Source organism: Anarrhichthys ocellatus, unplaced genomic scaffold (assembly GCF_004355925.1).
Source record: "Anarrhichthys ocellatus isolate YVR2014 unplaced genomic scaffold, GSC_Weel_1.0 scaffold196, whole genome shotgun sequence".
Classification (NCBI taxonomy): domain Eukaryota; kingdom Metazoa; phylum Chordata; class Actinopteri; order Perciformes; family Anarhichadidae; genus Anarrhichthys; species Anarrhichthys ocellatus.
Genome location: NW_022280226.1, coordinates 102,270 through 115,366, shown reverse-complemented (window position 1 = coordinate 115,366; position 13,097 = coordinate 102,270). Strand labels below are relative to the sequence as shown.

Here is a 13,097-nt window from a genome sequence, read left to right as displayed (position 1 = left end):
ATGATACAGTATCACAAAACATTATAATGCAATACTCAATATTTTCTTCACTACCTTACATTAAAATGGTATCAGCCGGACTCTCAAGGCCTTTACACACCAATGGGAATGAAGAATAAATTACACAAAAATGTGAAATACTCCTGAATATTATATTATCTAGGGCTTTTATTGTGGAAGGAAAGGACGGAAGGAGTGGATCTGGCGTGCGCTGCCTTTGTCAAGGTTGAAATGAGTAATAAAGTTCGCCATCTTTGTTTAGAGCCTCCAGATCGTTGATTTATAATCCTCATAACTGTATGCACAACTCAACACATTCGGTAAAACGTGATTGGTTGATTATTCAAAAGAGAAGAAGCAAAGAGATTCTGTCTTCATATTAAGATATATTCCAGGTGAAGAAACAAGAGGACCGGCTAATACCAGGATAGACTTTGTTCATTGCACCTGTCTGTGTCTGCTCTCCTTTGTCGTTCTTCTTCCTCTTGTCTTTCTTCTCCTTGGGTTTGGCCAGCTGGAGCAGTCTGTTGGGGAGCTGGGACTCCTTCTCGACTCCCTGAGCCTTGGAGGAGGACGAGGAGAAGGGATTGAAGTTTTTCCCCATCCTCTTGGATCCAATGCGGAGGAAGGGCTCTTTGGTCGGGGCAGAGGATGAGAGCTCCACCTGTGGTACATCAAGAAACAAAGGACAGCTCTTTTTACTTGTTCCGAGAGTCGTGGAGCAGCCGACTAAACTGTAGGTAAACACTGGTTTGATCTCCTTCTGTCAATTATTTTTACCACTTTTTGCTGTTCTGCTGCTTCTTTTGAGTCAAGATCCAGAGACCCGGAGCTGTGGAACCTTATGGAGTCCTCAGAGGTAGTGGAGGGAGTCCGCTGGTACCGCTGAAGCTGCTCCGACTGTAAATTACAGAGACACCAGAGACATGGTCACACACACCGATAACCCAGTAGTAACAGCCTTAAAGGGAACTACTCCGTCCAGCTGTCAGAGCTACCATGGAGCCCACACTGTCACTAACTTTCCACCTGTCTTCTTATTATAGGATCAGTTGTGCATCTCTAGAATGATGTCTTATGACTTTATTACTTCATGCTTTCACTGATATTAATGCTTTTCTATAACCTATGAAAGAATGATCCATTTTCATGATCTGTTTAAGTATGACCTCCTGATTTTGTAGGTCTTATTATTTCATTTTATATATTTGTTTTTGTCATATTAGGAATCGTTTGATTATCTTGTTATTTTTTGTTAAATAAAGGATGTCCATACAACTGCACTCCCTGCATCATTTTTTGGAAAAAAATCGATTTCAGAGAGAAGCAGACAAAACAGTCTACAATATGCATTTCAAGGATAAATCGAGGATGTCAAACTGATTTAGCAGCAAATACAGGTTAAATAAATAACAGAATGAAAGTGAAATGAATTTCAGGAACAACACTGTTCCTTTCAAGCTGGTTAGGTCATTCACTAAAAACTAAAAATGTGTAGAAATTCAGTCTACCTTCAATAGCTAGCGTAGCATAGAAGTGCTAACGCTATTAATGATGTGCTGACGTACTCCGCTAATGTTAGCTCCATAGGTTTTTTGACATAGAAACGTAACATAACAATTGCATGAGAGTCATAGGAGCAGAGCCGGATAGTTGTCAGCCGGGTGATGCTACACTATGATTCGCCAGTCTGCGTTCCGGGGGGCAGGACTTGGAGAAAGGTCAATTGAGTGTTTATGGGGTATCCCCATAAATTTGCAACAATTTGTGACAAATTGTAGCGCTAAACTCGTGTTTGATTTTATATGGTTACAACTATGGTTATATTCATGTGTAAAAATTTAACAAATTAAATACCCAAATCTGAAAAACCTAATTCACAAAACATAATACAAATCAAATGTGATCTAAGATTTATGTGACACTTTTATCGCAAACATGAAACGTGACGAAGCCAGTAGTAAGAAGCTGTCCTCTGAAAGTCTGGTGATAAAATAATAAAAAGACACAAATATGTTGCAGCAATTGTTTTTAGTCTCATTGTCAACAGTGACAGTGCAACTCAGAGAGCAGCTCTAATCACACAGAGGACCAGAGGGACCCGTGTGGGTGGACGTCTGCTCCGACTACAGCAATGGACTAACATGGTCCCCCTTGTTCTGACCCAGTTTACATTCAAATCTCTGCATCATTACAGGACTCTGCATGGAGACAACCCCCCTCCCGGACTCTGACCTCATCTCTCTTCATGGCCTCCAGTCTCTCGGTGTCTCTCCTCAGAGCCTCCTTGTCTCTCTCCAGCCTCCTCTGTGCCTCCCTCAGCCTCTCCAGCTCCACCTGGTATTCTTCTTTCCTCCTCTGCAGTGTCTGCCACTCCTCCGTCACCTCCCGACGCCTCCTCCTGGTCTGCTCCTCGTCCACCCTCAGCCTCTCCTCCCGCTCTGCCAGACATTTCTCCTTCAACTCCCAAGCCTTCTCTCGCCTCCTCTTTTCCTCCTGGTGTGCGGCCTGCTGTTTCTGCAACGAACCACAAAAGAACACAAACACTCCCATAGATAAACTAAATTTAAAAAAATTGAGCGGACATGGCTCGAATGGCGCCATGATCATTATGTGAAAGAAAGACTAAAGAGGAAGTGGCAGTGAAAGTGAACCTGCAGGGTGGCCGCCTCCTGCCGCTGTCTCTCCAGACTCCTGTGTTTCTCCTGCTCGATGAGGGAGGAGGGGCGGGACGACGAGGACGACGAGAGCGAGGAGGAGGATGAGTGTCTGGAGGAATTGGCGGTGAGCCGATCGCTCAGCGTCTGCCGCTGGTCCTCGACGTACGAGTCCTGCTGGACCACCACGGCCTGGAGGCAGGAGAAGAGGAGTTAGAATGAAAGTCAGATGTAAACAGGGCCTCTGTGTGCGTTTGTGGTATCTTTTTTTACTCGAGGTGTGTCGCTGGTACCTGGAGTGTAATCAGCAGGTCGTGGAGATGCGTCATACTGTGCTGCACCTGCTGGAATCACACAGCATTAAATTACATCAGAAAATGTGTTCAACTTTCATTCTGACGTAATATTAATGTACAGCTTTTCAAAACAATAGTGTGGCAATGCTTGCTGGGTAATTTACATCAAACACAGGGGAAGACCAAAGTCCTAAAACAGCAGCAGCGCTTAAAGTTGTAGCACAGTTATTTCAGATGTTATTTTCTATTTTAACTTCTTTTTTAAAAAAAAGCCTCCTGTGGACAGGTGTTGTAAATTTGCATTTCGCTACAAACACTTAACACAACGCATCTGGGCTTTGTGCATAAATGTATGTTACAATTCTAATGCTACTGTGATGTCCATATCAAATAAAAATAAACAAACATTAACATGAATCAGACGTTTACAGTGAAAACGTCACGACAGTGAGGGTAGACTATCATCGAAGAGAAGCCAATGGTAGACCGACATGGAACTAAGGAATAATATCACACTTTTCAGGAGAATGTTCAAAGAGTAATATCTTCGCTAACTGAGGATTTCTGTAAGTAAGAAAATATGCTTGTTTATCTATCGTATTTTTTGGAAACAAGCCTTTATATAGGGGAACAAGGCCATTTTTAAAAACTGTATATTACTCTGGAGGCTATATAACATGAAGGAAGAAAATACTGCAACCTGCTAATGAACTTGCATATTATGTGGGAGTGCCGGGATATCACGAGGGGACGGTAAATGGTAACTGCCTGCTGTTGGCGATATGGATGCAATATACTTAAACATGCTGTCACTCTCTGAATCTATTTTATGCAAACAGTAAACACTTGTGTGACAGGGAAACTGTGTCATATCTTTCTGACTTAATTCATCTTCCAGTAATTGTAGTTTATGCAAGCGCTGAGCATCTCGCTCTCAGGGGAATTGCGGCTAGCAACACGCACGACACATAATGTTTGGTAGCTAGCGAGCTAGTTAGATGGTAAGATAACGGCAGCGTTATCTTATTCCATGAATACAGTTCTCGACTTTTGTTGACGAAGTAAGGCAAGTGGTTCTTCAATGTGGAAACTCTAACCTATGCCATATTTACTGTGTAGAGGTATGGTTTCTGTGTTTCTGGCTACAACTTTGCCCTGCAGTGAGTGTAAGAAACAAGCCAGTAGGGTGGGGCAGGGTTGAAACAAGACACACTTACCTCATTGTTTCTCTTCAGCAACATCTGAAGGCTGGCAGTGGCTCCCTGAGGCACACACACACACAATTCATATTAATGTTTACAGCACATTTAATATCACACAGCCATACTGTAATATAATGCTAGCAGAGAACGTGTAAGGACTGTGAGCAGCAGTGAGATATTACACAGAGGAGCATATGGAATATTATAAGACATTGTTGTGGCCCTTTATTCTTTTCTTGTTTCTATAGCCATGCTAGCAGCTCTATGAAGCTGCATTTAGACACAGCGGTGCCTTTAGATAAAGGCCAATTTCAGCATGCTAACACGCTCACAGTGATATTGTTAACATGCTGCTGTTAAGCAGGTAAAATGTTTCCTATGGTGACCATTTTATTTAACATGTTAGCATGCTAACATTAGCTAGTTGAAGTCCGGGGACCACCAATGCGGCAATCTCCGGTTCTGCAGAGTTAAGTCGATGTGGAAGTATCTTAAAACTTTCATTCTCTCTAATGACCAGCAGGGTCTCCAGCAACTCCTTCGGTTGCAAAAAGAAATCTGATTGTATAGAAGTCTATGACACTAGCGGTGACTTTGCAGATTTAAACCAGCTGAAACTTCTCAAGTGTGCCAAGCGTGAAGTAAAACTGCAGTAGCCAAGTCTTTGGTTTATTCATCATATATGTACTGTCTTATTTAAAATGTATTTATAATTAATTTATTCAAATTAATTATAAATTCATTTATTTGTTGATTATAAATTGCATTATCAATATAAATCTGCAAAGTAACTAAAGGTTTTAAATAAATATAGTGTATAGCAGTACAAAGTAGCAGACAAAGGAAACACTCAAGTAAAGTACCTCAAAACTGTACTTAAGTTCATAACTTGAGGTTTCACCACCACTATCTTATCATTAGTTATTTATTTTATAGGTAATACAAATCAATTTGTCCTTCCAGATAACAATATTGATTTTAACAGTAAAAATGTTCGTATAAACGCTTTACGCACAAATACAGGATTCATCAATATTTTCTTGGCTGGATTTGTTCGTTGACATTTAGAACTCTCTCAGACCATGTGAACACACAATGGATGACGAAAATGTCTTAAAAAATGTAAACACAACTTTCAACTAAATGCAGAGCATATTAAAAGTGCAGTCATTAAATTAGGCTCAACTATAACTATGAAATTGATCCTCATCAATTATTGTCATACTTAAAATACTCAACTATAAAAAGTCACAGTCCTAGCATACAATGGAGTATATGAGAATCTCCATCGTGAAATGCAACACTTTGGGGCTCCATTGTTTGTATTTGTAGTGCCTTGAAATTGCATGAATTTGAGAATTAGTTTGTTTCCTTATATAAAGAAATCAATCAGAATAAACTGATTAGCGAATTAAACCCACTGTGAGTGTGTTCACAGTTAACCAGACATCTCACTGATGAGAACTGCAGGAATTAACCGCTGGCTCGGAAACATTTTCATCCATTCCTGCTTTGTTTATCTAGTACACTCAGTGACACCGACATCCATTTTTCAAAACAGATCTTGGAACAAAGTGCTTCCATAAATAATGCATTGTGGAGACGCAAATATGGACCACACACACACACCTTCTTCAACACGCTGTCTGACTCAGTCCTGCGGAGGTCCAGTGATTCCTCCCCCTCTTCCTTCTCTCCATCTGGGGACAAAGAAGAAAAGAGGAGCCGAGAAGTGCATCAGGTTTTTTTGTCACAGCAGAAAACATGTGAGATAAAGCAGCTGTCAAGATAAAAAAAAAATCATTCCTCAAAAGGAAACAATGTACATCAGCACTGACTGTCACCTGTTGTCAGCTGGAGCAACGACATGAAACGGCATTTAAGTAACTGCTGACCAAAAGACACGATGTATGTGTCTGTCTTACTCTTGCTGCTGTTCATCTGATGACTGTCGAAGCCTCCGAATGTCTCCGCTCTCCTGGGCAGACACACCGGTCCCACGCTGCCCCCTGTCAGGCCGACTGGAACGCTGCAGCCTGCTCCACCAACGCCACTGTTGACTAAACCGTGCAGGGTCTCCACTAGAAAGACACAGAGATCACACACACACACACACACACACACACACACACACACACACACACACTTTCATCTCTGGGACACGAGACAATGCCATGTGACCTCAGAAGCCTTGCTCGCCTTGCTCACCTTCCTTCAGGGCGTCCTTCATGATCGGCTCCCCCTTTGTGACGTTGTCGGGCGCGGCCATGAACAACATCCGCTCCCTGACTGGTGGATTCGTATCGTCAGGGGCGGGACTACAGTCGCCCAGGTCCCTGAAAATGTGGACTTTCTCCTCCAATAAAGAGATGATCTGCTCGTCTTTCCTTCGTAGAAGCTCTGGAATGAAACACAAGAGAACGTATGAGTGATATTAACGCAAGGGCATCGAGCAATAGAATATAATACTGTGGGGGGAGGGGTCACCTCGGATCTCCTTTGCTCTGTTCTCCTGCTGCCTCCTGTCCTCTTCCATCTCACTGGGGACTCCCTCGTCCTCGTCTTTCTCCCTGTCAACGCACAAACACGCCCTCAGTGTGAAGCGCAAAAGTTATCAAACAAGTTTTATTCTCGGACCCAACAAACTGAAGAGCTCTTTAAAAGACACTGTGCCATTTAAAGAACGCTGAAATTCATAATCATGTCATAGCTGAGTGGCTGGGAGAATCTGCCTCGTCATCTTAGAAGACTTCGCAGGACTCTGAAGCTTCCCATCCCCTTTTAGGTGTTTTTCTTTGCACATATGAAAACATCTCAGTCCATGTTTTAATGAAAAAACCTAACAGGGTCTTAGTTTTGTGATTTTGGTCATTGTTTCTTTTTCTTTTTCTCACTCACTCACTTCACTCTTCACAAACACTGGTGGTTTTTATTTTGGTTTTGGGAGGAGCCTTTTGCTTCCATTACATTTCATTGACTAACTTTAAAATCCTGAGTTATAATATTTTTTCAGTAACAAAATGGGAAATAAAAGTGAGGGCCCAGCAGGCAAAATGACACCTCCTGTGTGGGTGTGGCGGGGCGTGTTGACACGTGACGGTGATGTATTCAACCAATAATCAAGCATGCGTAAATCAACAACCCACTACTTGTTCTTAAAAGTAGCACTTTGTTGTTTAGTCTTGGTAATCCTGGAGGCAACTTCGTGATTTGTGATGTTGGGCTGTATAATTCGGATTGACTTGCAATAATGATCTCACCCGTCGACAACTGGAATCATCAGACTACTCTGACACATTTGGTTTGAACAAAGGTAAAAACCTTCTCCCCTTCTCTAATTTATGCTGCTATCCCACAATCCCAGAGTACGGAGGAGTATTAGAGCCAGGCATAAGGGGAAAAATGGGGAGAAAAAAAAAATAGTTTGCATTTCGAGAATTAAGTCGAAATGTTGAGAATAAAGTAATAATTGTGCTAACGCTAGTAGTTTCATTTACTATCAAAAGTTCAATGTTTATTCTCAACATTTCAACTTTACTCACAACAATCGACTAATTCTAAAAATGGTATTTCAACTTCATACTCAATATTTCAACTTTATTTTCAATAGGATATTTTAACTTTATTCTGGAAATGATATTGAGATTCCCAACATTTCAACTAAATCCTTTAAATGATATTTCGATTTTTTTTTTAAAATAGAAAAACTTCTTTTAATTTAATTTATTTATTTTTGTCTTATGCCTGGCATTATTTCTGAACACATCAACTTTATTGCAAAAAAACCCTCATTATTTTCCTCTTATGCCTGGCCCTAATGGTCTTCCGTACTAGAGATAGTTAATTTTTTCCACACTGAACATTTACAGTGATGAACACGTCGTCGTACTGAGGGGCCTTCATCCTGAGAGAACATTGTTTAAAGCATGACCCTGTAGTTTACATAGAAAACGAAAGTGCTGAATAGAACTCTGACGTAGTTTTGTACAGTAACGGTAAGAACATAAAGCGTGCTGTATCCTCACATGCAGTGCATGGCGTCCTGTATGATAGCCCTCCACGTGTTACGCTCCTCCTTGCTGCTGGCCAACACCTCCACCATCTCTGGTCTCTCTGTACCAGCTGTGATCAGAAAGAGACCTGCAGGAGACATCACACCCACTCAGTCTACCATTTTTCACCCAATTCACTGATCACATCAACACAATCGCGGGCTCGTTCGTGGATGTAATGCTGTGTATGCGAAGCAGACTGACCTCGCTCCTCATTGGCCACTTCTCTGACTATCAGATTCTGTAAAGAGATGACCGTAGAGCGCTGATCCTGAAGGAAAAGAGTTCCACATCAGACTGAATATATATGGAAAAATGAGCAGATACTGTCACTGCAGGTACTTACCAATGAGGCAAAGACATATTTCTGGTCTTTTTCCTGAAGAAAGATCAACACGTCCGATAGGAGCATGGCCTGGACATCTGCAACACAAAAGACGATGATTGCAGCATCCTGTATGGTGTCTGAGTCAACTGGTTTACGTCGTTTTCCATTTTCCTCTGTGCAGAACAAAGCAATGAGTGCATGTGTTTCAAGAGACCGGAGTACCTTTGAGTCGTCCAGCAGAGTTCTTCAGCTGCAGCGCTCCATCGTGCAGCAGCCTCCTTCCTCTGATCAGGTCCTCTTTAGCAAACATCTGGCCGCTCTTCATCCTCATGATGGACTTGCTGTCAGTGCGACTGGGAGATCACAGGAATCATATTCCATGTTTAACCTTTTCAGGCCCTTATCTCTCATCCACACAACGTTGGAGTTGCAAAGACGTGTATTGATAAAACACATATTGGACTGATGGGTTCCAACTCTGGAAACTTTTGTTCTTATAATGTGAATTTAAAAAAAAATAAATGTCCACATCTAGAGAGGAGAAATTAGGGAAGCAGATAATATTGTACACAGTAGTGTGCTGCTCAATGTATGTTTATTATCCTGTGTTCATTACTTCAGCAAGGAGATCATGTATTTAAATGTGTGCATCTCTGTTTCTGTCCATCCACATCTAATCTCTCATACTGCTGGACCCATCTAAAAGAAATTTGCTCATTTATGACTGTTAGCTTAAGGACCTCTCGTAGTTGACATTTAATGGATAACATATTTCATTGACTCCTCACTACTATTAGCTGCCTGGCAAGTGATCCACAACTGCTTTAGTCAGTGGTGGGCCGTCAGGGCCAGCTAAGCCTTCTCTGCTGGCCTAAACAGAATCACAAAGTTATAGCTATTTTATCATTTAATAATTTTTCACAAATACACTACATGTATTATAATTTTTTTTCCCATTAGCTTATTGTCTCATTGCACAGCTACTGTCTTCCTCAGTTGCTCTGCTTCCAGCCTGCAGCGCTGCTTCCAGCACAGCTTGTTTTAAGGAGAGCTTTTATCCAATCAGATTCATCCCCTAGTTCTCTATGTAAGAAGAGAGGCCCGATGCCCGCTAGAGAGCCTTTGCAGTTTAAGTGAATGGGGACGTTATTGTTGATTGTCATAGTCTTCATGCAATCAGATGTTTAGTTTGACATGTTGGGCGTATTCTTTGACGTGCCTGTGGTCCCGAGGTAGCCTCCTAAGTACATCTGCATTAACGTGCGCTGTGATTGGTCAGTGGGCCAGCGTGACTTTTGTCAAACAGAAAGCTAGCTAGCAGATGTTAGTATTTATAAAGAGTTCAGGTTGAAACATATGTAAGAGAAGTTATGACATTGACATGACATTTTTAGCATTTTGCTTGGTGTAGATTCTTTTTTTCTTACCTAGCTTTGTTTTTTTAAAATGGCTGAAGGAGGAGGAGAAATGGATTTGGGAGTTACGGACTTTGTTATCAAAGAAAGGAGGATGGACTGTGAAGGCAGCTGTGTTAAGTGAACTGCTTTTGTTTTTACATCTGCAGTAGAGTTTCTACTGTGTTCATTTGTCTATCGTGTCATTTTTATGAATAATATGAATGGCTCGTGCTCCAGCGCTGCAGTGTTGCTGGATTGATTTGTCATGTTTTATGTTGTAAGTTTGTTCTTGTCCTTGTGTTAATTACATTGATTCTGACTTGTCCGTTAATGACGAAGCATCCCGTCATCGCGGGGTTATTTCCGACATTTGATCCTCTGTTTGAATCAGTAGGGAACAGCTAACTGCTGTTGTTTCCCCGCTAAGCTAGTTTAGCTTAGCCTCCCCGAACGCACGCAGGGCCTCAGCTGTTTTTTGTTATTGTTGGATTCAAAATGTCACACAGCCCGTTGTCTGTTACGTGAGCGCTGTCCACCGAAAACATTATATTTCCCACAATTTAAGCTTCTGCATTTTCCAAATGCACTAGTATTATTCAAACGTATTGTTCGGTTCGTAAGCCTCATACCAAACAGTTTAATACGAATATGTGTATTGTTACACCCCTAGAAACAAATAAGTAGGACAGCACAGAAGGCCCATGTAGCTATAAAATGCACGGTCCGCCACTGGCTTTAGTTTCGGACTCTTATTTCTTCTACGGTGCGATTGGCTAAAAGGGTTAAAAAATCAAATATCCAACGGGGCTAATACAGCTAGCAAAGTTAATGGACTGACAGTTTCTGTTCAGACAAAGCGTTTAACAGTCAACATGGACATTACACAGTAAACTGCAGTTTAATATGACAACACAATTGACTCAGCACATGGCCGGTTGCTTTTTGTCGGGGCAATTTTTGTCGTTTCATTTTGCCAATTTAATAGTCTGCCTCAGAAGAACAGAAGTTGCTCAGAGAAAGAGACAGCTGGGGAAAACCAGCATCTAACTCAGTAAACGAAGAGTTAATTTTGACCAAACCAGAGTTGGTGATTGTTGGAACAAACTAAACGAGAAGTTTTTTGTGAGTTTTATTTTGTGTCCGTTGAGTTTGAATGATTTGTGTTTTACAATGAGTTAGCAAGCCATTTTTAGCTAGTCTTAGTTCAGTGAAAGAGAGAAACTTGAATTCAGAAGGTGTGCCATTATATTTCTCTGTTCATTAAGAGGACTAGGTATTAGAAAATATTTTCTTTCCTTTTTTCTTCTACATTGTTTGTCACCGAGTCTGACTGTCTGTTATTTAGCCGCCATGTTATATATAATTCTTGTAAAGGGCAATATTTGACGTGTAATATGTATAGGCTGAAAGAAAGAGGTTTTGCAACTTTAAGTTCCAAGGGACCCCAGAAGAGCTAAGTTCACAATATTTATTAATATTTTTGTTATTGCGGGGTCAATATGGAGAATGATGGTCTATGTTGTTTTGATTTTGTTTCCCTTTTTTTTTTTTTGAAAGAAAGAAAGAAAGAAAAAATACTTTCTTGACAGAGAAACAACACAACCTGCTCTGCCAAAGGTGCAAAATATAGATAAAGATATTTAGTGCCTTCTTATTGGGCATCAACCTCACTTTTGCACGTGCATTGCCGAAAAAATAAAAGCTTACGGACATAGTTAAGCTCACGAGACGCAAAACCTGTACAGATCTGGTGCAGACGTCTGCATAGATTAAAACAAGAGTGAAAAATGCGTCTGATATGCTTGCGGGGGTTCAACAATTGTGGTTTGTACTCGTTAAATCAAACATTACAGCAGCGGTCGTTGCAGACTTTTCTAGTTACCTTATTTTTTATTTGTTCAAGTGGACATTTGACAGGAAACTGTATTTTAATCAGTTCTGTGCATAGTCTGAACTGCCAGGGTGAGCTAAACTGCTGATCTAGGATCTGATGCATACAGTGTGTCGTCTCTAGTCTGCCTAATGTACCTGTACACCTCCCTCAGCCTCTGTTTCTTCTCCTGCTCGTTGACTTTGCTGTCCACAGCCATGATCAGCTCCTTCACAGAGCGCAGAGCTTCACAGACACAGCCGTGGTCTTCATCCGAGTCTGTCAGAGCAGAGAGGAAACACATAAAGCGTACTCAACATGTACCATACACCATTCCTTTGAGGCACTTGTTACAGGATGAGTCCTTCATCCTTACCTTTAGTGTGCTGCAGTATCCTCTGGAGGAGAACGGGATATTTGGTGATCCTCTGAGTGACCAACAGAATGCACTCTGGGATGCTGAGTCTCCGCACAATGCTGCTGCTCATCGTTCTCTGCACGAACGCAAAGATACACAAGAGGCGACTTCACAATCAAATCCCATGCAGGCGAAACCGTGGCACTGCCACACACACATGTATAGAAGAGAGAATGCCGACCTTGATGAAAGCCTGGAAGCGTTTGTCTTTGGCGTGCAGGTCTTTGTAGAGGTTGACGGCTTCGTTGTGGTGACTGCAGAATTTCCCGTAAGCTTTCTTCATACGATCAGCACTGCAGCCTGAGAACTGAATTTAAAACCATTAGATTTTTAATATTTCTCTTCTATTTAAACTTCTTTTAAGGTACAAATTGAAGGAATTGGTAGGATCACATTTCAATGGAATTGTAAATAATAATGAGCGTAGTAATTTCTTAACTAAATTAACTTGGCTCAAGGATTGACACTAGGCCTATATGAGAGATAAATCAGATATTTTACTGTATTTAATAGCTGCAACTGCATTTTAGTAGTAACTTAGTTGTAAAGTATCTCTGCTCTATGACAGCCTCAGAAACTTCTGTCTTTCAGCTGCTGACTACAGCTGAGGCGTATTATTGGGTGTTTTTTTATATTTCATAATTGCATGCAAATTGAACATCTTTGGAAATGATAAATTCAGTATATCATGCTGCGTTAAGATTTGATTCTGACTGGTATTTCCGCACACATCATTGCAGTTTGAATGACAGCGTTGGATTGTCCACTTTATAGGACTATATTAACAAAGGTACATTTTTATGTGAAGGGGCCTATTTTACTAAACCCCTCATTAACTATGTTTTCTACTGACGCCTGAGATAGCAGACAAATTATG

At 41.1% G+C, this 13,097-nt stretch overlaps 1 protein-coding gene across 6 annotated transcripts in view; it reads right to left on the bottom strand.

Annotated features, from left to right (window-relative positions):
- The window catches only part of LOC116400737 (A-kinase anchor protein 13-like), a 109,236-nt gene that overhangs the window by 5,599 nt on the left and 90,540 nt on the right, over positions 1–13,097 (bottom strand). For 5 of the 6 annotated variants that reach the window (XM_031878725.1, XM_031878728.1, XM_031878732.1 and 2 more), the window contains 17 exons: positions 12,402–12,527; positions 12,179–12,296; positions 11,961–12,081; positions 8,758–8,888; positions 8,554–8,630; positions 8,412–8,478; positions 8,181–8,295; positions 6,643–6,725; positions 6,364–6,555; positions 6,081–6,236; positions 5,785–5,855; positions 4,171–4,215; positions 2,951–3,001; positions 2,655–2,849; positions 2,236–2,517; positions 781–900; positions 448–664 (listed from right to left, as the gene is read on the bottom strand). In XM_031878725.1, coding sequence (XP_031734585.1) covers positions 448–664; positions 781–900; positions 2,236–2,517; positions 2,655–2,849; positions 2,951–3,001; positions 4,171–4,215; positions 5,785–5,855; positions 6,081–6,236; positions 6,364–6,555; positions 6,643–6,725; positions 8,181–8,295; positions 8,412–8,478; positions 8,554–8,630; positions 8,758–8,888; positions 11,961–12,081; positions 12,179–12,296; positions 12,402–12,527 — 2,167 coding nt within the window. The remainder of the gene's footprint in view (positions 1–447; positions 665–780; positions 901–2,235; positions 2,518–2,654; positions 2,850–2,950; positions 3,002–4,170; positions 4,216–5,784; positions 5,856–6,080; positions 6,237–6,363; positions 6,556–6,642; positions 6,726–8,180; positions 8,296–8,411; positions 8,479–8,553; positions 8,631–8,757; positions 8,889–11,960; positions 12,082–12,178; positions 12,297–12,401; positions 12,528–13,097) is intronic. The other variant, XM_031878730.1, reaches the window with a different exon arrangement.